Source organism: Grampus griseus (assembly GCF_964374135.1).
Source record: "Grampus griseus genome assembly, chromosome: 18".
NCBI classification, from domain to species: domain Eukaryota; kingdom Metazoa; phylum Chordata; class Mammalia; order Artiodactyla; family Delphinidae; genus Grampus; species Grampus griseus.
In genome coordinates this window covers 71,315,379-71,339,509 of record NC_139012.1, presented here as the reverse complement: position 1 = coordinate 71,339,509, position 24,131 = coordinate 71,315,379, and the positions used below count along the sequence as shown (strand labels likewise).

The following is a 24,131-nucleotide window of genomic DNA, read 5'->3' as shown; positions in this document are numbered from 1 at the left end:
GTGAGTCTGTTTCAAGCCTGTGAGTATACTTGCTACAAGTCTGTAAGGCTTTATTATGCTCTCCTGAGAAATTATTTGCCTCTGTCTCTTTATGTTTGTTGAAGCTTATGAAGATAGTTTTAATTTCATCCATAAAATTTAACAAAATGTTATTCTGGTTTCCTTTTATAAAATTTACTTATAAGGAGAAAGGGGGCAGAATGAGAGTTGGAGGACTAAGTTCTAGACCTGGCTCTGCCCCTGTGTAGCTGGACAGGTGATTTCTCTCTCGGACCTCCTCTCTGCCATCTGCCAGGGGAAAGCCTGAGAGTAGCTTATCTCTAAGGTTCTAAGTTTATGTGATTCTATGAGAGTCACTGAGTCATTCTCAGAGGGAAAAATTGCCATCAATTTCTAAAATACCCTGTTAAGAGGACTTGTTTTCAGTGACAGTGTTTAGTATTGTGGGACTTCTGAAATCACATATTGTTTTTTTAATTCATGTTTAAGCTAAACACTGCCTATTTAGGAAGACCTTTGTAGGGCACAGGGATTTTATAATCTCCCTTCTCAGTATAGATTAGGGTATTAACATGGGTAAGTCAGCAGCAGTCTAGTAGGTTATATGTCAGGATTTCTATTTATTTTATTTTTGGTTGATTTTTTTTTTTGTTAATACTGGGTGAGGTTCCCAGGACGTTCAAACACCAGTTTGCTAAATGATTGGGAGAGAAATGTAGAGGCAGAGCTAAGTGCTTGTAGTACATATTTGTTTTAAATTGTATCTACTGTTCCAGGGTTAATGAAATTATACTATAGGGGGATAAGAATGAGTCCCCTTGAGTCAACCCCTTCCTATATGCCTCTGTAAATTATTTATTCTGTCTGTACCTCAGTTTCATCATCTACCACATGGAAACAGGAATAGTACCTACCTCATAGGATTATTGTAATGATTAAATGAATTAATACATTACCCACACATAGATCTATTTCTCAAATATAATAGGCATTCAGATGTTAACCATTTATAATGTCAGTGTTGATGATTATGATTATCAGAGTATATTTAAAAGTAAGGGTTGTTTTGGCCCTAGGTAAATTTTTCATATTTATTTATTCATTCATTCATTCATTTATGGCTGCGTTGGGTTTTCTTTGCGGTGCGTGGGCTTCTTATTGCGGAGCGTGGGCTCTAGGCCTGAGGGCTTCAGTAGTTGTGGCCCACAGGCTCAGGAGTTGTGGCATACAGGCTCAGTAGTTGTGGCTCATGGGTTCTAGAGCACAGGCTCAGTAGTTGTGGTGCACAGGCTTAGCTGCTCTGTGGCATGTGGGATCTTCCCGGACCAGGGCTTGAACCCATGTCCCCTGCCTTGGCAGGCTAATTCTTAACCACTGTGCCACCAGGGAAGCCCTGCCCTAGGTAAACTTGTCACAAAGATTAGTAAACTGTTTAAGTCACTTGAAAATATTTGTTATGTGATAAGCTGAGTACATTAATCTCAATTTTTATATTGTTACATCCTTAAAGTGAACTAAATTCTGTTGTATTTTGACCCCATTTAAAGAGATTCATTTACAATAGATGAGGTGGTTTGTTTCTATTTTGTTTGCTTTTTATTCCAAAATCATCTGCCTCAATGTACTCAATGGACACAGGGTTATTTTAGTGAAGAGCAGTTAAGAGCCTTGAATAATCACAGACAGACGTTAAATGATAAGAAGCAAGCCCAGATCCATGTGGAACTCAGGAAGGCTATGGAGTCTGCTGAGCAAGGGGAACAGATTTTACCAAGAGATGTTACACCTGTGTGGAAGCTGCGTATCACGAGCTGTAAGAGAAAGGAAAAAGATTCAGGTCAGTATGTAAAGTTTTTGTTTTTATCAATTTTAAGTTTAAAAAATTATTATTAATAAAATTATTTCAAATGGTAGATAAAATGTTAAGAGGAGCAAAAATGGGCTACCAGTACCCACAAAAGATAATATAACCCTTAGACCTTTATTGTCCTCAGTATTTATTTTTAAACAAGAACTCTCAATGATTATCATTTCTTATATTGTGTCTTTTTCCTCTTTCTCTAGTTGTGTTGAGTATCTGGCGTCCATCATCAGATTTATATTCTCTCTTAACAGAGGGAAAGAGATACAGAATCTATCATCTTGCAGCATCAAAATCTAAAAGTAAATCCAAAAGAGCTAACATACAGTTAACAGCAACAAAAAAAACGCAGTATCAACAACTACCGGTATAAATTTTTCATCATGATTTTTCAATTTTGATAGATGTGTATTTGTTTATTGAATCTACATATACTGATATTTTTTTTTTTCTTGTAGGCTTCAGATGAAATTCTATTACAAGTTTATCAGCCAAGGGAGCTGCTTCACTTCAACAAATTATTGGATCCAGACTTCCAGCCACCTTGTTCTGAGGTGGACCTAATAGGATTTGTAGTTTCTGTTGTGAAAAAAATAGGTAATACACAGTGTATTTAATGGTAGCTTTTTATTGATGCTTTTGAAAAACATTATATTTTAAAATTTGTCTTCCTTGTGATTCATTGGAGCTACTAATAGGTAAGTTTGGTAACTAGTGATTTGAAAGTAAGCTTTTTTAACCTCGATTCTTAATGAAAAGCAATTCTACAATATTACAGGGAAACAACTTACATCCCATTCTGTGCTACTTAATTTTAAAGAAATTGCTAGAAAATGTTTTGCATATTAGTCATTACTAGACAAATAATTATAATCTTCTGCAGTTCACTGAGCTATCAAGCCTTCACCTCCTACTTCAGTCTTTACCACTTTCCAACATCTTAGCCAAATTCATTTATATTTTATTCCTTCAGTATGACATTGCTCGTTCCTCCTTCCATACCTTGTTCCATAGATTTTATCTGAAGGCAAGTGTAAAGGCCCAACTATGTCTCATCTTAAGCACGAAAGCCTTCCATTTATTGATTATTTTGTGCCAGGCCCCCTCAGCACTTGGTTTCACCACTCTCACCTCTCAGAACGCTGTCCCTCATCCCCCTTCAGCTGTGTTGACACCTTCCTTGCTATTCTTTTTTTTTTTTAATTTATTTATTTTATTTATTTATTTTTGGGCTGTGTTGGGTTTTCATTGCTCTGCACAGGCTTTCTCTAGTTGCGGTGAGTGGGGGCCACTCTTCGTTGCAGTGCGCGGGCTTCTTATTGCAGTGGCTTCTCTTGTTGCAGAGCACGGGCTCTAGGCACGCCGGCTTCAGTAGTTGTGGCTCACGGGCTCTAGAGCGCAGCCTCAGTAGTTGTGGCACACGGGCTTAGCTGCTCCACGGCATGTGGGATCTTCCCAGACCAGGGCTCAAACCCATGTCCCCTGCATTGGCATACGGATTCTTAACCACTGCACTTCCTTGCTATTCTTGAGCCCACTTTCATCACAGAGCCTTTACACTCACTGCTGCCTCTCCCAGAAACCCTTTTCCCCAGGCGGCCACATAGCTGGCCCCCTTGGCTCCTTAAAGTCTCTGGTCAAATGCAACCTCGTAAGAAGCCTTTCCCTGAGCACCCTTTGTAAAAGAGCTGTACTTTCTCTGCTCCCAGCCTAGCACTTTTACCCCTTTACTCTGCTTTATTTTTCTCCATAGCACCCACCAGCACTAACATATTTATGGGGTTTTTTGTCTCCCTCTTCTGGAATGTTAGCTCTCTAAGGGCAGACACTTTGCTACTGCTGTATCCTCAGCTCTTAAAACAGTGCCTGGTTCAGGGTAGGGTCTCAGGTCAGTGGATTTCTTGTTTATCAACTGCCCTGTCACAGTTTCTCCCTTCCTCAGTTCCTTGGCTAAGGTTTATTGTCAGTGTTTTCTTCACGAAGGTTTCAAATGTGCCATATTCCATGAGTTCCTTATATGTTTGAAATCTGAACCTGTTGCTCTAATTCTGAGACTGTATTTTGGCAGCCATAATAATATGGGTTCTTGCTTCTTTCTTCCCTCAGAACTTTGTAGAAATTGCTCTTTTGACATTGAACAGTCTGGGACTGGCCTAATTTTTCCCCCATTTAGGTGATTGTCTTTTTATGTCTAGTTGTCTGAAGAATAAGTTTTTAAGTCCAAAAGTTTAAGCTATGTCTTAGTATAAGCAGTCTGTATACAGTTCTCCTGGAACACAGATGCCCTTTTAATCTGCAGATTCAGTGCTTTCTTTGTATCAGAGAAATTCTGTAACATCTTTGAATAAATCTATTTCATTTTTGGGATTTCTACTTCAAGGACAGCAGTTAGTCTTATGTTGGATTATGCTTCATTCACCATGATTATATCCAGCCTTTATGTCACTAGTTTTATTCTCTGCAATATATTGGTATGTTTTATTCCTTGCTATTTGTAATGCATGCATTTGTCCCATTATGATAGTATACTGGTGTCCTCAGTTTATTTCTCTGGTCCTGCAGTCTCCTTTTTATCTTGCCGGGCTATTTTTCATCCCATATCCATATGCAAACTTTTATTTCATTGAGTATATGTTCCTATTAAGTTCAACAGCATGAATCAGTTTTGAGGACTTCAGAAATTTTCTTGTTCTTCTAGTTTTCTTTACTTTATGGGATGTGCTCTTTGTTTTTTGCTTTGCTCTTTTCCTCTTTTTATTTAACGTGTTTTTGTTTAGTTGTGTTTTAGTGCTTTGTGGGGTGTTCTTTGACTGTAGTATGTTAATATGCTACATGGTTTTTGTAGCATTTTATTTCATCTTGGTCATACTTGGGTGACTCCACTCGTTACATTATTGTTATAGAGGATGCGTAACTTTTATTCAGTTCATCAGTATTGAATGCCTTTTATGTGCCAGGCACTTTTCTAAATGCTAAGTATATAGCAATGAACAAAACAGACAAGTATCCCTGCCCTCATGGAGCTTACATTATGGTCGAGGAGGGAGATCACAAACAAAATAAATAGCACATATAGTTTTCTTAGTATGGCTAAGGAAAAAAACTAAGTCGGGAGTGACAGGTAGGATCGGGGGAAGGGGAGAGGAATGTAGCTTTAGATAGGGAAGTGAGGAAAGACCTTACCGCAAAGTTACGTGAATGAGAATTGAAGGACTAGAGGAGAGAGGCATGTGGACATCTGGGGAAGGAACATTCCAGGCAGGAGGAATGGCAATTACAAAGGTCATGTTACAGGAGGATCCTCCCTGGTTCCTTTAAGTATTAGTAGAGGCCAGGGAGTGAGCAGTAACAGCTGGGAGGAGGGAGTGAAGGACCAGGTAATGGCGTGGTCCTTGCATATACTCTTAACTTTTTCTCTGAAGGTTTCAAGTAGAGGCGTTGACACCACCTGATGAGGTTTTCACAGGATCACTCAGGCTGCTATACTGAGAATAGACTGTAGGGCGCATGAGACTCCAAACAGGAAAGTCAGCTGGAGGCTATTGTAGAAATTTAGGCAATTGAGAATAGTTTGGGGCAAACAAAAGCAATGGGAGTGTCCAGAAATTGTCAGACTGTGGTTGTATTTTGAAGGTAGAGGGACAGTGTGGATGAAGAGAGGAATCAAGGAGTGAGGGCCGAGGTTTTGGTCTGAGCAGCTGGACAAATGGAGTTGCCATTTCCTGAGGGGGCTGACCACGAGAAAAACAGGTGTGCAGGGAAGGTCAGGAGCTCAGTTTTGGACAGTTAAGTTTTAGCTGCTTAATTTACTTAGAGATTTCTACTTGACAGCTGGATATAGTTCTAAGGGAATGGACTGGGCTGAAGATATAAGTTGGGAAGTCATAAACATACAGGTGATGATTAAAGTCATGAGACTGGATAAGGTCGCTGGGTGTGGGAGTAGATAGAGAAGAGAGCCAGGGCCTGACTCAGGCCCATCAGAAGGTATTTGATAGCAAAGAGAGTGAGGTGAGGCTAAGAAGGGAGGTGTCGGAGGTGGTGTCCAAAGAGGCAATGTGCAAAGCTCTCTGGAGACTGAGTCCGGGGAGTGCAGGATGAACTGGGAGCCTGGGCTTCTTGTGGAGACAGACATGCGATTAGTTCTCATGGTCCCACAGCAGACTGTGGTGTTGAGATGAGGTGCATGGGGGAAACTTGCCAGCATCCCACTGCAGTTCTTGACTTTTTCTCTGCTGTACTCAAGACCAATTTTCCCCCTTAGTTACTGTATGAGGGCTGCGTATTTCAGTTCCTATCCACTATATATTCCATATCCCTGGAAGATATTAACTCTGTTCTAGATCATTTTCCCTAGCTCAGTGAGTAACCTCACCTATTACTTTGCTGAACCATAAACTGGGTGGCTTAAACAACATACTGTCTCACAGTTCTGAAGACTTGAAGTCCAAGACATTGGCAGGTTTGGTTCATTCTGAAAGCTGTGAGAATCTGTCCAGTGCCTCACTCATAGCTTCTGATGGTTTGCTGGCAATCTTTGGCCTTCCGTGGCTTGCAGATGCATCACCCCAGTCTCTGCCTTCATCTTCACATGGCACTCTCCCTGTGTGCGTGTCTGTGTCCAAATTTCCCCTTTCTATAAGGACATTGGATTAGGATGTACTGAAATGACCTCAACTTGATTTTTGTCAGCAAATAAGGTCACATTCACAGGTTAGGACTTCAACATCTTTTACAGGACACAATTCAACCCATAACACAACTGTTATCCTGTCAGTCAACCTTGATCACCTGTTTTACACCATAGCCATTTTCATTATTTCTGATCAGAAGAAGAAAAAGTAAGGATACCCATTCTATTTGCTTTTCTTCAGATTTAAGGATAACAGAATTCTTAAAATGTGTGTCATTTCACCAATATGGGGAAGGAGACTAGAAGCTGAGCCCTCCTGTGTTTGGTTCTGTCCACAACCTTGTTTATTTCCTTCATCACCAACTTTTAAATTTTATATCAGGATATTCCTTATTTGTATGTTTTTGGTGGACATTTCTTCCTCTTTTTATTTTGACATCAAGTATGAGAGAAAGAAATTTCTATCAGAAAGTTTCGAAGTGCCGCCTTAAGCCTGAAATACCAGTTCTCCAATACCTAAATCTAATCATGATGTTTCCTAGCTTAAAACCTTTGGTGGCTCCCTGGCCCTTAGAAAATGAAACCAAAACTCCTTCAGATGCCTGAAAAAACATTCAACCTCCTGCCTTGAACCACCAGCCCACATACCTCAGTTAAACTGTACAGTTTCACATTCTTGATCCACTAAAGCATTTAACATTCCTACCTCTAAAAATTCATTCACTTTGCTTAGAATGGCCTTTTCCTTCCCATCTTGATGAATTTCCCCTATTCATTATTCAGCTTACATGTTGCCTGCTTCCCCATGGCCTCTGTAACAGAATGTGTTGTCATATTGCATTGAAATTTTAGCACCATAAGCAACAGGTTGTTTTGGAAATCCTGAGCTTTCTCTAAATTTAGTTATTTTGATTTGTTTTTACCATTAGCATACCAAAATGAATGGCCATATTTAGAGATTCCTTGTATTTTTAAATTTATCTAACACATACATAAATGAAGTTCGATTTTTTGTTTTCTACTTTTTGGATTTTGTTTTTTCCATTTTAGGTCTTGCTCCTTTGGTCTATTTATCAGATGAATGCCATAATTTATTGGCAATAAAGTTTTGGGTAGATCTTAATGAAGACATTATTAAACCTCACATGTTAATTGCTGCAAGCAACCTCCAGTGGCTACCAGAGTCCAAATCAGGAATTCCTACTTTATTTGCTGGAGATTTTTCCATGTTTTCTGCCAGTCCAAAGGAGGGCCATTTTCGAGAAACGTTCCACAAAATGAAAAATACTATTGAGGTAAAATTAGCTTTGAGCATTATCATGCATGTTGGCATTTTCCTATTTCAAGTCAAATGTCAAGGAAGTGGCAGCTTTTATGAAAATTGGATTGTTGATGTATAATGTAAGTTGAGTTTTCATCATATGTCAATTGTTCATGAACCTGAGGAGATATTGAGTGACAGCTAGCTATCAGGGAGAAAAGAGTGATTTGAAAAGAACTGAATTAGGAAAAGTTGTGAGAAGGATGTTCAGAGATATATAGACCGTGTAGGCAAACTGGAAATTGGTTAACAAGAATTATATGAGTTACCCATGATTTACAGCACTTGGCAGTGTAATTAATTAATAACATTTAGAATCCAAATTTACATTTTAGGGACCTCCCTGACAGTCCAGTGGTTAAGACTCCATGCTTCCACTGCAGGAGGTGCAGGTTCAATCCCTGGTCGGGGAACTTAAGGTCCTGCATGCCATGCAGCACAGCCAGAAAAAAAATTTTGTTTAATTTACATTTTAAACTCTATATCTGATATTTTATACAGTTTATACCTGTTTTTGATTTGAAATAATACCAAATAGGAGAACAAAGTTTATTGAGTGCTTACTGTATGTCTGGCCTCATTCTAAGCCTGTCTCATTTAATTCTCCCACCAACATTATGAAGTAGGGCAGTGGTCCCCAACATTTTTGGCACCAAGGACAGGTTTCATGGAAGATAATGTTTCCACGGACGGGGGCGGGGGAGGAGGGGGCGGGGCGGCCGTGTGTGGGTCAGGCGGTAATGCGAGCGATGGGGAGCAGCAGATCGCTCGCTCGCCTGCCACTCACCACCTGCTGTGCGGCCTGGTCCCTAACAGGTCGCAGACCAGTACCAGTCCGTGGCGGGGGGTTGGGGACCCCTGAAGTAGGGAACTGTTTTCCCATTTCATTGATGAGAAACAGAAGTTAAGTCACACAGCCAAACTGGTAGAACCAGGATTCATACTTAAGCCATCTAAATGCAGAGCCCAAACTATTAACTACTATGCAATGCTGCCTCCCAGTAAAATTTTGGATTTTATAAATTGCTAACTTTTGAAAAATCTACAGAAGATAAGCCTCTTCTTTCTGTAGTTTAATATTTGAAACGTGTGTTAGTCAAAATTCATATAAATAAAATATTTTAAAAGCATTAGAGTAGCTAGCTATATAAAGAAAGTTTGTATGTTTTACCTAGACTTGATGCACATCGTGAAGAATAACACCCTGATTTATCTGGTTTCTAAACTGGGGGTTACATTCGTTATTTGGCTCCCATGCAGAGTACCTATTGCTTACATCCCAGATTTTCTCTGACACCATTCAAGGGCAGTTCAGAGATGACTGAGTGTCATTTATGTATCATTTTAAAGTTTAACAAAATGCTCTTAGAAATTAGGTTAAACCATAACCAAATTGCTGGTATTTGACCATTTGTGACTTCTGAAACAAGTTTCATGTGGTATAACCAAATGTTATTTCAGTTAATTCTTGGAACAGACATGAAGCAGTTCTCATCTTACTCCTAACCTAAGGAGTACTCTGTGAGATGTTAGATGATTTACGGCTGTTAGGTAGTAAATAAAACTGAGACTTGAGTCCCAAATCCAGTATCATACGATAACTTGCTGATTAAACCAGATGGTTGGGAAGCTCTCTTACATTTCTTTATTTCCCTGACACACACACACACCCCTTTCCTTCTCTCCCTCTAACAGTTGACAGTTGCTATCAAATTTGGGGTGTCTCATCCTTTTTTTCTGGTCTGCATTTTTTGCTTCTGATTTTAAAGGTAACCATTTATCTTTTCTGAAAACATGAATGTGTAGGTTTGCATTTTACAAAACAGCTCTTCCAATTTATTTTCTTAGAATATCGATATATTTTGCAATGATGCAGAAAACAAGCTTATTCGTATACTTAATACAAATAATCCCAAGTGGTCCACCCCGACTAAAGACTATACTTCAGCACCACACACTGCTCAAACAGTCCTTGGTACAGGAAATAAGTTTCTGGTAAGTTAATCGAAATTTAAGGAATTTTATAAATATTATATAGAGAGGCAACAACATATTCTGATGTATACCTAGTAAACATGATAAAATGTAATTAAACTTAATTAGAAAGTGTCATTAATTGTTAAGTGCCTCCTGTAGGTATAGGTTATCTGGAAATTTTATCTTGTTTATTGAAGCCAGAGTGTAACACTCTTTGGGGCAAATTTTATAAACAGTTGCTTTGATTTTTAGCATTCCAAGTACATTTGATTGAAGAAACTTTTTTTGCCTGTGTCTTTTTGCTTGGAGGACTATTCTATATAATTAGGGTTGTTTCTAAGTTCAATTTGATTTAACTCTTTAAATCACAATAAAAGCAAATCAAGCTGAAGTCTGTAATATTGGCTAAGGACTAATTCTTTAGCTAACACTTGCTAAGTTATGTATATGAACTCATTTAATCCTCACAACAACCCTCTGAGATAAAAATTATCTCCATTTTACGGATGAGGAAACTATGACATACAGGAGGGGTTAAGCAACTGCCTCCAGTCACAAAACTAGAAAAGTAGGAACATAGGCAGTCTGTATTCTTAAAATGGTTTTTAAATGCTTATCTTTGTTTAACTTGTTAATAACAAAAAGGAAAAGATTAAAGCATAAGTTATGTCCCCTACCTCCTGTTTAGCTTTTAATCTTCATCTTTCTTTTCATGTCATTTTTATATCCTCTTATGCAAAAATATTTCCTTCTGGAATAATAATATGAATGTCTCTTGAAATCATAGCCACTAGGAGAATGAAAGTGTGTGGCATTTAAATATTTTTTAATGAAAAGCTAATTTGATTTTGTTTTATATATTGGGACATAATTATATAGGCTACTTAATTTTTTTTATTAGATGTCTTCTCCCAGTAGTGAGATGGATTATCAAAGTCCGTTATCACTTTGTAAGCTAAAAGGGAAGTCTGTCTCCACACCTGCAGCAGCCCAAATGACTTCAAAGTCTTGTTGCAAAGGAGAGAAAGAGACTGATGACCCAAAAACCTGCAAAAAGAGAAGAGCCTTGGATTTCTTGAGCAGATTGCCCATACCTCCACCTGTTAGTCCCATTTGTACATTTGTTTCTCCAGCTGCACAGAAGGCATTTCAGCCACCACGGAGTTGTGGCACCAAATATGAAACACCTATGAAGAAAAAAGAATTGAATTCTCCTCAGATGACTCCACTTAAAAAATTTAATGACATCTCTCTTTTGGAAGGTGATTCAATAGCTGATGAAGAACTTGCCCTGATAAATACCCAAGCCCTTTTGTCTGGTTCAGCAGGAGAAAATCAACTTAAATCTATCAGTGAGTCCACTAGGACTACTCCCACTGGTCCAAAAGATTATCTCAGACTGAAAAGGCCTTACACTGCATCTGTGGTCAAAGAACAAGGGAATTCCCGAGCCGGGACTGAAGAACAGAAGGCTAATATGCAGGACACAAGTACAATGAAAACTACATCCAAGAGACTGCAAAGGCGACAAAAACCAAAATGATGATAAATTAGGTATTGATACAACCTTTCCAGTTTGTAAAACATATACAATTTCAAACTCTACATCAGAATTTGCATAATGAGAAAAAGGAAAACGTTCAAAATTTATCTCTGTGCTTGTATATCACAGCAATGCTCTTCGCCTGCTTCTACTCTTATTTCAATTATATATCTTAAAACTGTGACTGTATATTAACTAATCAAGAAAAAAATCTCCTTTGAATCTTTATGACTAGATTTGGTCACTATAAATATTATTTTACAAACGAAGTAAACATACCTGTTTCTTTTAGATTGTGTCCTTACAATTAAAAGAAACTAGGTTTCTAAAGTGCAGTTCTTTTGACTCATATAATTCCTCTTAGTTTAGTTCCTATTTTAGGTTTGTTTTTAAGAGGTAACCCACAATGAACCAGTTTTCCTTAATGCACATGTTGGTTCTAATACAGTTTTATCCTGATCAAAAAAGTCAGGATGAGTAAGATGTTACAGTGGTATTTTCTTTTGACCAATTCTTTATCCTTAAGTCAGCGTGACTACAAGAAAAATAGAACCCTCAATGTACTTTCCTTTGATGATTCCAATGTGATCTGTAAAATTAAATTATTTATTAAAAGTTCAAATACTTTAAATCAGAAGCAGATTTCATAGTGTTAATTTGTTTTTGTTTGTTTTTTAACAAAATGATCGTCTGGACTGCAGCTTAAGAGAAAATCTTTTAAATTGGCACTGATTCTCCTTGCTTTATTTTTAGCCCTATCACAGGATTCAGCAGGTAGTCCCTTTTAAACCTAGTTTTCTCTAACCACCAAAACAGAAGAGAACCATTCATTTGTTCCTTTAAGTTTCATAGAGAAGAAAGAGAAAGCAGTTACAACTAGAAGCTAATAGCATGGAGAATCAGGTCTTTTAATATGTCTTAAGTTTATATACAACATCATGTTTTTAAATCTTATTATAAACACATTTTAAAGCCAAGAATAAATCCTTTTAAAAAGCAATTTCCTTTCTTCCATAACTGTGACTGATGATTTTTCTCACTTCTGAAAATTAACATAATAGTCTATTCTACTATTCTTTCTAACTTAAGTGTTCTGCCAGTCTTATTAATGTGATTTTTGTTCATAAAAGTTTGATCTTCACATCCTAATCATTCTCCCAGTGATCCAGTCTAGAACAGGGAATAAAACTTGAGTCTCAGATGAAAAGAAAGAATTAACGAATTTAGCCTTTTTTGTTTTTTTTTTTTTGATTCTTGGAAAAATTTAAGCTATAACCTCCTTCATTCTTCATTACCATTTAGACTACCCATTATGGAGACATCTAATGCACACACTCTTTTTTATAAATTGTAAATAATATAGCCAAGCTATGTAAGCAAAATGTGAAGCTTGAGTATATGTGGATATTATCCCCCCAAAAGTGACAATTTAATGATTACAAAGTCAACAATGTATACTGCGTGATAAATGGTGAAAGCAATTTGTGTTACTTATTCAACAATCAATCACTTAATGAGAGCCTGTTGTGTATACAAAGCACTATGCCAGCTCTGTGAGTGATGCAAATGTTAATACACAAAACAAGTCAGTGTTGAATGTTCAAAAAATTATATAAATCAGGAGCCATGGGCATTGAAAGAAAAAACAGATCACTTCTGGGTGGGATAAATATAGTTGGCGGCATTTAATCAATGATTTTTATGTTCGAATCAGGCAAATATACCGGGAAACTATTCTGAGCTCTTTAGGAGCTCTGGATCTATAACCTGGGACTACTTCTCCAAAGCAGCCCAGCCCAGGTGAACCAGAAACCCTAAGCAGAGAGAAGTAAAACAGGAGGGCTTGAAATCTGATCCTTTAGACTGCTCCTACAGAATCAAGGAAAGGAATTCCCATCTGGGCTCTCCGACACTTATCGCCTCTGCTTTCCTAAATGAGTCAAGCCATCCAGATTGACCTAGTTCTGCAGTGACCACATTGACTAGGATACCCAGCACCACCTGGGCCTGGAAAACAGGGGTACTGTTACGTGGATTATCATTATTATTAAAAGATTATTATGTGTTGATCTTGAATACACAGAATTTAGCCAAAACTATACCTTAGATTCATTCAGATTTACTAAATTTTAGTTTTGTTGACCAAACTTCGCTACTCAAAGGAGACACCAATTTTTAAAATGTTAATGAAGAAAAAATTAGGTACATTGCTGGTAGTCATCAAGATGTTCACTAGATTTCAATGTACTAGAAATGGAATATGAAAGTAATATAGTCTTTCTAATGTGTAGAGATCAAATAATAATAAGTAAAATATAAAGTTGCTTTTGTCTTTACCTTTAATAATGTCTCCTATTCATTAAAGAAGACTGGTAAATAAGGTTATAATATAGAAAAATTCGTTCTCAATACGGTAAAATTCTGTGGAATTTCTGTAATTAAGTTTTTTATGTTCTTAAACCAAAAAAATATTAGATTCAATGACAAATCCATATAAAGCAATACCATATATAATTTTTAATAACCGTAAAAGCACCATTATATAGAACACTTAATACTTCACAAAACATTAGAAAGAAGCTGTTGGCCAACAAGAAATAAAGCATACATCCTACATGGTCTTATCTGTGGTCTCACACCAAATTAATCTGATTCCAACCTTTTAAGATTTAATTTGGATTCATAAATTCACTATTAGTATAAGAGTTGTGGTAGAACTTCGTCTTAATACCACATAAAACACTGAGATTGCTCCTCTTAAGGCGAGCATGACTTTTCCATAACTCCATATAATCTACAGCCTGGGATGCTTCATTCCTTGTACTCCCAAAACTTTGGAGCTGCCAACCGATTAGACATGTTTATAGGCATAATTTTAAAAACTGCTTAATTATTCCTCTTAAAAATTATTGTTTTATAAAGGCAGGCTTGTTTTATTTACACTATTAGCTCAACAGCCAAAAGTTATTCAGGTTTAACCCTGTTCAATAAAGTGGTAGTTAAAACACAAGATATGACTTTAAATAATGATACTGATTTTCCTAAGTGGCTTGTATAGCTATTAAGAAAGATTTTAACAGACACTTCTAACAATGATACATTGCTAAAATAAAGGAATACTTTCCCAAGGTGTCTGCTTTGAAGGACAATATTCCCTTAGGTGTGTACTTTCTGGCATATTCATTTTAAAGGAAAATCAATATCATCATTATAGCCACACATCTCACATTTTTGGATACATGGATGATCAAAGTAGCAATGGCACTAAAATTTTTCCTGCCTCCTACTTCTCCCTCACCTTTCCAACTTTCCTGATGGAGATGAATTTCCTGAAAAAATAGATTACTTCAGAGAAAGTGGTTCTGAAGCTTTATATTATAAACACTTTAGTTCATTAATGAGCCTATGTGGCTGATTATGTTCTTGAGTATGTTCTCAGGTTTCAGTTTTAAAGTAATTCTTTCTCTAGAGAAAGGGACTTTGTTTAATAAAATCGGCAGAATTCTCAGCATCAGACCATGCATATAGGATCACTTTAACAAATGCCTGTTGAAGAGGAATGTAATGACTTCTGCTAAAAAACTTTCAGGTTTGACTATTTACAGTGGAATTAGAGCTCTGACTACAACTGAACGAAGAATAAATACCAAAAATTGAAGTAAAAACTGATTTAGGAAAATTTTGAATGCCTGTAAGAGAGATCTCTAATACCCATGGTGACAACCACCCCTTCTATTAAAGGAGCTCTCATTAGTGAAGCCGCCAAGAGCCCTCGGGTTTGGGAACTCTGCGCAGGTGTTCCAGTACCCTGCACCGTCGGAAGGAGATGCATTGTTCCTGTCCTGGTTTCTGTTCGCTCTGCTTGGTTTTTCGGCATGCAGCACACTGTAAAAGGTAACATCATGTTCATACCGTTCTTTCATTCGGTGTATTTTCTCTCTTGGGACTCCATGAATGTTTCTTCTGCGTGGGGAAAAAAAAAAATGAAACTGGTTAGTTAAGGCAGCATATCAAAATGATATAAATTCTTGTATTTTACAAGTCCTATATTATTACATAGATATGCACTCCCTATTCTCAGGATGGACCTCTGACAAAAGCAAAACATCGTGTTAAGCCGTTATCTTTCAGGCTCAACTCCTGTTTTTCCTGCTGCCCTGCACACTCCCAAACTACCCTGAGGCTAGCAAAGAGCTAAAGCTTCAAAAGTGCTTTGTTTCTGGAAATCTCAATTCTGTGCTTCAAAACATAAAAAAGCACCGTGAGATCTTTTTATTATGTATTTGCCAATTTGTCATGCATATATCTATAATCAATTATATCAGTCCTAGATACTTCCAGATCCTTATAAAAACAATATTCTTCAATTCTAGTGGGCATGAGAATCAATTGGGGATGTAGTTTGAAATGTAATTACCAGAGATTCCATCTATGGAATGGGGTCCATGAACTAGGACTTTAACAACCACTCAGGTGATTCTGATGGGGGTGGTCCACAGATCCCTCTGGAAACACTATCTGCTTATAACCATAAGATGAACTAGACTTATTCCTAAAAAGTAAATTCTGATCTCACTGGTTACTTTAAATCACTGACGTTATCAAATAGCACAGATAATGAATATCAGAACCCATGCATTCAGTCAACAAGTTAGTATTATTTGGACATTTACTGCTTTACAAACTAGAAGCAGCATCTAGACCATAAATGAACCACAGACTGTTCAACATCTAAAGATCTGTTTAGCCTAAGTGCAAAAACATCACTCACAAGTGCAATCCCATGCAGAGGAAAGTGCTTTTAAATGTTCATTAATGAAGCATTTTAGCAGAATGTTAAATGTGTCCTTTTCAAGGACCAAGTCCAAGCCAAGATTTAGCATTTAGCATTATATTAGAAAACTGACCCCAAACTAAAGTCTTTCACATTAATAATTCCAAAGTTATCAATTTCCAAGAATTACCATTTCTGGCCTGAAAACTACCATGTCCATTTCCAGCCTGAAAAGATTCTTTTGTTCGGTCTGATATACCTGAAAATAGCAGGATACACAATGAGGAACTAGAAAAACAAAGAAGTACCTTGCTAACTCTTGAACGTTGAATTTCCAGCGAGTGTCAGGTTCTCGGAATATAACTTCATAGTTATTTTCAAGTGCCTGATTTTTCAAAAGTACATAAAACATTGAAGACATGGTACGTATGTTTGGGAATGTTTATGCTGCCATTTAACATTTACTATAAATCTTTTCTAAAATTCCTTTTGTTTAACCAGTAATCCAATGCCTTAGTTTATGTTAACAAATACAGTTGGTACATTTCCATACATAGCCACTCTCAGATTATATTACGGTTCCCAATGATAAACTGTGAATAATTCTATTTACCATGACGGAAAATTACAAAGGTTCTTTGTTTTGAACATTTCAAAAATAGATAGCTGAACTACTTTTAAATGCCCTGTCCACAGGAATGAGGAATGAACTCCAATGGCTTCTCAAAGTCCCTATGTGACTATCATAGACTCACTGCTGTCAAATGCCTTGGCCTATTCCTCATACCTTGGTTTAGAAAGTGAGAGTGCCATAGGCACAGAGCTTGGGAAACAAAAGTGGTTTCCACAACCTTTACATATTCTTCCCTCCAAAAGTAGCTCTCCCTGCTATGCAATATAGTTTGGCTCAATTCACTGTGCCCCATTTCCTTGAGTTTAGAAAATTATTACCATTTCCATTAGAAACATCAAACATTGTTTACATTCATAAATTGACCACTACTTTTTTTTAAATCTCAAACTGAACTTTCTATTATCACTATTTTTTTATTGTGTTATAAAATACAAAATGAAAAGAACTAAGTAAGCAGCTTTCCTCTGCATTCTTTAAATGGACACTTCTAATTTGGGAAGGATATCAGATATCATAGGTGGAAAATATTTAATTTCTGGGTCCTACTAATAGCTGTGGATGTCTGGAAAAGATTGTGCATGTCTAGAAATTAGAAAATAAAAAGTAAAATGACTTCCCTTAAGCCACTCTCAGTTAACCCGACTCTTGGTTCTGAGTTGTGCCTTAATTAACGTGACTCTTCACGTCCCTATTCATTTCTCTCCCAAGTGGATGCTCGATCCGTGAACTGAAGTAACCACAAAGTTGATGCTAATTTTTCCTACATTCACCAAAGTCCCACAGTCTGGGCCTAAATAAAACTGATGAAAGTACAGTTAGAGAAAAGCATACCTGTATGTAAGCTACTTTGCCCGAAATGTAAAAAGAGGCTTAAAAATAGACTGCCATGAGCCCAGTTATAGAGATATTCACTTTACAATTAGCCAAGTAGGGAGAATACTCAGCTGTCTTCATCCTGCCCCTGTATGTTTCTGGATCTTTTCTGTTTTCTACACTCAGTAAGGAATGAAAACTTATTAGCACAAAAGATGAAATATGTCTTAAAACAGATCAGACATATTTCAAAAATAAAGAAAAATGTGCATATTGCTTTATTCATCTGTTGTTCTGACAGTAGGCAGCTGAGTTGTTACCTTTATTGTGTATTTATATTTGTATTCTAATATCTTAATAGGGTTACAGTATTAATCTGTTTTTAAACTAAAAATTTCATTGCCCTAGAACTTCCATGCAGCAGCACTACATAGTACTGAAGTCCCCAGCGTGGCAAAGACAGAAGTGTGTGCTATGAACATCATCTACAACTCTGCTGGTGGCATCATCTAGTCCAACATTTCTTGGCAGCTTTCAGCAGATGCTCCTATGTATGCCTTCCCTTAGGAAAACAATCAAGACAGAAATGCTGTCAAGAATTCAGACCAAGGACTATTTTAAAAATGTACCCTGAGGTGGTATTAGCATCTCAGTAAATTTCAGCCATTGAACAGCAGAGAAACACTAAAACCTCTTTACCTGCTCCCTGAGAGAACAACTATTAATGAATATGAGATCGTGCAAGATCAGAAAAAGAAGAAAGAACAAATGTTTCAACTTTCTCACAAAATGTCCATAACTGAAAATTCACAATGATACTTCTTCCTACCATGACTGCATAGGGCTTCATTTCCCAGGCGTGGAGGTTGGTATTATCAATAATAATGGGGGATATGCCATTCCTCATTGCTTTTCTTGCTGCAACACAATGTTATATAACAGTGAACAACAAGCAACAATCAGAGAAGGGTGAGCGTACTCCATATTTTGTTATTTTTATTACAGGATGTGCTCATTATACAACTTTAATACCACCTATTTCAGAACCCACTATCAATAATTTTATTTTTCCTGGAATCTAGGGAAGTTACACTCTGGCATTCTGTTTGGGGGAAAAAATGGCAGAACTTTAGATTAAGCTCCTTCCATAAACCTTTTTCATTTTGCAGTATCTACAATCTATGTGCACAACAGGATTTACCAGGGGTGTGGAAAGGAATTTGTCACCTCTTTTCTGGTTCCATTCATGAGCTTCCTCCAGGAAGTCAGGATTGAATTCATAGGCACCATCTTCCCTGAAGAAAAAATCATCCGTGCTGAAAATCAGGGCCCTGGGAAAGTCGTGTTGCAATTGTCTGGAAAGTGGGGAAATAAGAGATTATTTTATGACCATGCATTTTCATAATATAAATCATTTCCTTCCATCTCCAACATTTAGCAGTTTATGAGTCCACCAGGTTTGAGTTGTTGAATATCAAAAACATGAGATGCTTGTTCTCTCTAGAAGGTATCACTCTTTCGTAGGGGGAAGGAGAAGGCTGACGGGACTGTGGGTGGTGCCCAGCTCTTGAAACTAGGAAGTGCTGGTCACCACCACTGACTTTTGCAGCAACCAGGAGTGACTCCAGATGAACCTGTGGAGGCTACGCTGCGGGTGTGACAAGAGTCATTCCTTGTGGGCACAGCCCTTACTGCCATTCCTCTGTGATGCACCACTGCCCACACCCTCATGCTGCAGCCCCTTCCTGCATCCCCTCACCTGTCCTGGGTCCCCTCGCCTTGGAGAGCTGTTCTCCATAAGGACCCATCTGAGATATTGGTTCTTGCTGAGGTATGAAATGTAGATTAAAGTGACGTGATGTGTGTGCTACCTCTATTAGGTAACATTTTAGCAGTGACCTAAACCGAATTTTAAAGCCACAGCAGGAGAAGAAAAGAGGCAGATTCCAACATTCCCCATGCCTTCCTAAACCTCTATCACTCTCTCTAAATATGAAAATATCACAGAAAAAAGAAAAACCATCATGGAGTTCCCCCTTTAAAGCAAAAAAACCCATTAAATTCTGCACAAAAAAAAACTTCACAGGGCTTCCCTGGTGGCGCAGTGGTTGGGAGTCCGCCTGCTGATGCGGGGGACGCAGGTTCATGCCCCGGTCCAGGGGTATCCCACGTGCCGCGGGGCGGTTGGGCCCGTGGGCCATGGCTGCTGGGCCTGCGCGTCCGGAGCCTGTGCTCCGCGACGGGGGAGGCCACAGCGGTGAGAGGCTCGCGTACCGCAAAAAACAAAAACAAAAACAAAAAAAAAACAAAACTTCACAGAGAAGATGTTCCCACTAGAAATCCTTATTCAGACTTTTCTGGGGAGAAGATGGCTATTATGCTAGATAGGTAACTGGGTAAATCTCTGAGCCTCTTTTCTTTATCTGTAAAAACTGTGGATAATGTCACCTATCTCGCTAAGTTAGGATGATGACTTAATAACTTGAGGAAGCGCCTCGCGCAGCACCTGACACAATGAATGTTTATTTCTCTTCTCCCTGCAGCACTCACCAGCATAATTCTAACATCAAACAAATTCACCAGGCAAATAGAGTACATAACAAAATGGCCATGCTCAGAATAAAAAGATATTTAAAAGTTGGAGGAAAAAAATGTTGGAGGGTGACAAGGGCAGGAAATGTAAAGAGAAAACAGAACTATTCAACTGTTCTTCCCCATCAAGAAGAATTCTCTTTAATCAGGAAAGAACGCAAGGCACTGAAACCACAGATAACGAAGCGCTTGGGTTGAAACACTTGGGTTCAATTCTTGACTACTCAGTCATGTGATCTCTCTCTCTAAGCTTCTGTTTTCCTGACGGAAAACTTGTATAATAATCACTACCTATTAAACAGAGCTTCTAGTAAGGCTCAAATGAGATTAGGTATGGGAAAACATTTTCCAAGAGGTAAGGCACTTTACAAATGTGAGGTATGTTATTTTGTTAATAATGAAAACAAATGAAGTCAAATTTTCCAACTAAGACTGTTTACATGCCATCATAGTAAAGTACATTGGAGTGTGTACATAATGGGAGAGGTGGTGAAGAAAATGTGGCCATTTTAAATCTACCACAGATACAGAAACTGACATGAAAGAAAAGTATAAAGATCTGATGAAACAAATTCGCATAGTTTCCTTGTAAATGTCTTTTTGATTTTAAAGACACTCAAACTGAAAAGCCCAAATCATACATCCAAACTTTACCTCCATGAGAACAATTATTATAAAGACACCTTAGAAGAAAATCTAAGGGCAACACTAACTGCATTTTCAGGTGTGTGTATTTTATATTTGTAAATGCTTTACAGTTTTTAAATTATTTTCATCAATATTATCTAGTCTAAATCATGAAAGCTTCATTCAGAGTTTAAATAATACTGTGTAACTTATTTTCCTTATCTTTTGTGTACTATGTTAAGCAACTCTGGATATTAGTTCCAGGACTTTTTTTTTTTGATATTCCTTCTAAATCTGGTTTCATTTGTTTTCCTATTAAGTCTGCCACTTATAGGTTTTGTTTTGCCATCTTCAGAGTTGAGTTTTTCTTTTCATAGACATAGCCGTATCTACTCATGTTTTCCACTGTAGCCTACATGGTCCTCCTAACAAACAGGAAGGCAAAAACATGAGTATTTTTCACCTTTACAACTCGGATGGAATGTGTGGGCAAGGGAGGAAGAAAAAGCGGTCTTCATGATCTTACTGAATGATCATTCCTTCGAAAACTTGTTTTATCTTCACCTGAATGTTAAATTAGCACTGGCAGTCATGGTACATCTTGAATATGCAAGACAATAAAAGCTCTCCTAGCTAAATGAAAAACTGATTAAATAGACAATCCTGAGAGTCTCAAACTTAAGTGGAAGCAATAAATACCATTCCATCAGCTTCAGAAGTGATGAGGATAATGCCCCAGCTCTAGCTTGCTTTATGGTGGTCAGGAGCCTCATGCATTAGGGAAATTGAGAGAATGAAAATAAAAGGGAAAAAAATAGAAAGACAATTACATCCACATAATTTTCACCTCCACAGCTCCCCCCAAATTCACTTGAAAGCACTACTGTGAAGAGAAACTCAAGGCTCTAATCTTGATTTCACAACTTACATCATTCTTTTATTTAATAATAGAGAACCATGGGAATATATTTAGATATCTATTAGTTACTCCCCACTCGCTGACAAAAGTCCAACATTAGTATGTAATTTTGAGTTGTACCCCTAACTTTTTATTATGGAAATTTTCCAACATGCAAAAGTAGGCAGAATAATATAATCATTCCCCACGTACCCATCGTCCAGCTTTAACAATTATCATCATATGGCCAGTTTTGTTCCATCTGCTTCATACTTCATTTCAGCAAATACCGCATCAGCGTTCAGATTTCCCTGATTTTCTCATAAACATATTACTATAATTGGTTTGTGTGAATCAAGAGCTAAACAAGATCCACACTGCTGGGCTGCCACGTCCCTTGTCTCATTTATTCCATACTTGCCCTCTCCTTTTTATTGCCACCTGAACTTCCCCCCCAACCTTTTATATGTAGAAAAGGTTCAAACCTATAGAAATGAGTTGAAGGAATAATACTATGAACTCTCCTTACCCTTCACCTACAGTTGTTAACATTTTGCCTCATTTATTTTACATCTCTCGCATATGTATTTTTGATGTACCATTTAAAAGTAAGTTGCAGACATCATGATACTTTGTTCCTAAATGCTTTGTCAAGTATCTTCTATAAATAAGAACATTCTCCTACATAATTATATCACATCTTAAAAATAACATTAATTTACATTACTTTATTATAATTATAAATTATACCAAATATTATAAATATATACTATAAATAAATTATAAGTGTATTAATTTACATTGTAATTTTACATTATAGCTATTTATAATAGCTAATGTTAATAGATTTTTTTATTTTAAAATTTTAAAATTTCCTTCATGGTACCAATAATATCTTTCATAGGTTCAAGTACTGCATTTGGTTATTATGTCTCTTTGGTGTCTTTTAATCTAGAACTGTCATGCCTTCTTTGGTTTCCCTTTTTGAAAAGTCTAGTCGGTTGGCTTGAGACTGCCCCACATTCTGGGTTTGCATGATTGTTTCCTCATAATTAGATCCAGGTTAAACATTTTTAGAAGGAACGTACAGAGGTGATGTTTGTGTACTTCTGATTGCACATAATGATCATTTCTACCATTGTGCTAAGTTTGACCGCTTGGCTAAAAGGTGCTGTCAGCTAGATCTCTCCACTGTAAAGGTGCACTGCTTCCCTTGTAATACTATGTAATGCTGGTGGGCAGGGGGTGTGAAACACGAGACTCCACGTAACATCCTGTTCCCCAACAACCTTTCCCTCAACGATCTTTACATTCATTGCCGATCACTGCCAAATCAGTTATTACATTGGGAATTGCAAATACTGATTATCCCACGTAATTTCTTCTATATTTACTAGGTGGCATTGTCTAGTAAGGAAGAGCTCTCTTTCCCTGTCCCCTTTTGATAATGCTTACCATCATTATTCTTTATGATGAGCAAATGGCCCCAAATCTGACCAGCAGGTACCCCTTCAAGCTGGTTCCTGTGTCTTTGTCTACACCAACCTTAAAAATACAACTTTTCCTTTCTTATTAGCAAAGTAATATATATTCAAGGCAAAATATTTTGAAAGAGAAAACTGCAAAATACGAGAGGTTCCTATATTGCCCCACTTAAAAATAATTGTTAATATTTTGATCCTTTTTCCAGGGGACAGAATTTTTTTCTTTTTCTCTCATCTGATATTTTGTTATATAAAAACAGAAACATAATGTAGAGAATACCAACTTATTTTCACCAAACTTATTTCCACAGCAATTATTTCCTACCTCATGAAATATGACTTTGTGCCATTATTTTTAATGATTATGACATAGTTATTCATATGGATGTACCATAATTTACTTAACCAATGCTCTGTGGGGTTAGGTATTTAGTTTGGCCCCAACTTCTTTGATTACCAGCAAGTTTAAATACTTTTTCTTATGCGTGCTGGTCATTTAGAGATATTCTTTTGTGAACTGCATTTTCATGTCCTAATAAAACCTCCTTATTGGGAGGTTTATGGCTTTCTTTTTGAATATGTAAAATTCTTAAGTACATCAATTTCTTTTTAATTTTGTTTATAATGAACTCTAACATACAAGTCTCAGTTATTAGAAGTTTTCTTAGTCACATGTATCCATCTTTTATTTTCTACTTTCTGTCTTTGGTAATACATTTACAAGTCTTTCCCAACCCAAGATTATGTAAATATTCATCCATGTTCTATTACATTTTACTACCCAGTCCGTCTAAAATTTTAGTTTAGTATGTGGCAGTGGTTAAGACAGAATGGAAATGGACCCCTATCTTAAACCGCTCACAAAAACTTGAAATGGAGTAAAGACTTAAACATAAGACCCGAACCATAAAACTCCTAGAAGAAAGCATAGGGGAAAATCTCCTTGACATTGGTCTTGGCAATGATTTTTTGGA

General features: G+C 37.2%; 2 protein-coding genes across 6 annotated transcripts in view; one reads left to right on the top strand and one right to left on the bottom strand.

Annotated features, from left to right (window-relative positions):
- BRCA2 (BRCA2 DNA repair associated) overlaps positions 1–11,335 on the top strand; it is a gene marked incomplete at its 3' end in the record, with an annotated part of 52,528 nt that extends 41,193 nt beyond the window's left edge. The window contains exons 21-26 of the mRNA XM_082675396.1: positions 1,639–1,837; positions 2,065–2,228; positions 2,320–2,458; positions 7,545–7,789; positions 9,664–9,810; positions 10,694–11,335. Coding sequence (XP_082531522.1) covers positions 1,639–1,837; positions 2,065–2,228; positions 2,320–2,458; positions 7,545–7,789; positions 9,664–9,810; positions 10,694–11,335 — 1,536 coding nt within the window. The remainder of the gene's footprint in view (positions 1–1,638; positions 1,838–2,064; positions 2,229–2,319; positions 2,459–7,544; positions 7,790–9,663; positions 9,811–10,693) is intronic.
- Positions 1,769–24,131, bottom strand: part of N4BP2L1 (NEDD4 binding protein 2 like 1) — a 34,901-nt gene continuing 12,538 nt past the window's right edge. Inside the window, exons 2-6 of one of the 5 annotated variants that reach the window (XR_014298043.1) lie at positions 18,784–18,911; positions 16,300–16,368; positions 15,248–15,298; positions 10,887–10,979; positions 1,769–1,811 (exon numbers count right to left, since the gene is read on the bottom strand). Coding sequence is in view for 4 of the 5 variants with exons in the window: in XM_082675397.1 (XP_082531523.1) it covers positions 15,040–15,298; positions 16,418–16,494; positions 18,386–18,474; positions 18,784–18,911 (553 nt within the window). In the remaining variant the exon portion in view is untranslated. Of the gene's footprint in view, positions 1,812–10,700; positions 10,840–10,886; positions 10,980–12,224; positions 15,299–16,299; positions 16,369–16,417; positions 16,495–18,385; positions 18,475–18,783; positions 18,912–24,131 lie in introns of those variants that run through there. The other 4 variants (XM_082675400.1, XM_082675397.1, XM_082675398.1 and 1 more) reach the window with 4 other exon arrangements.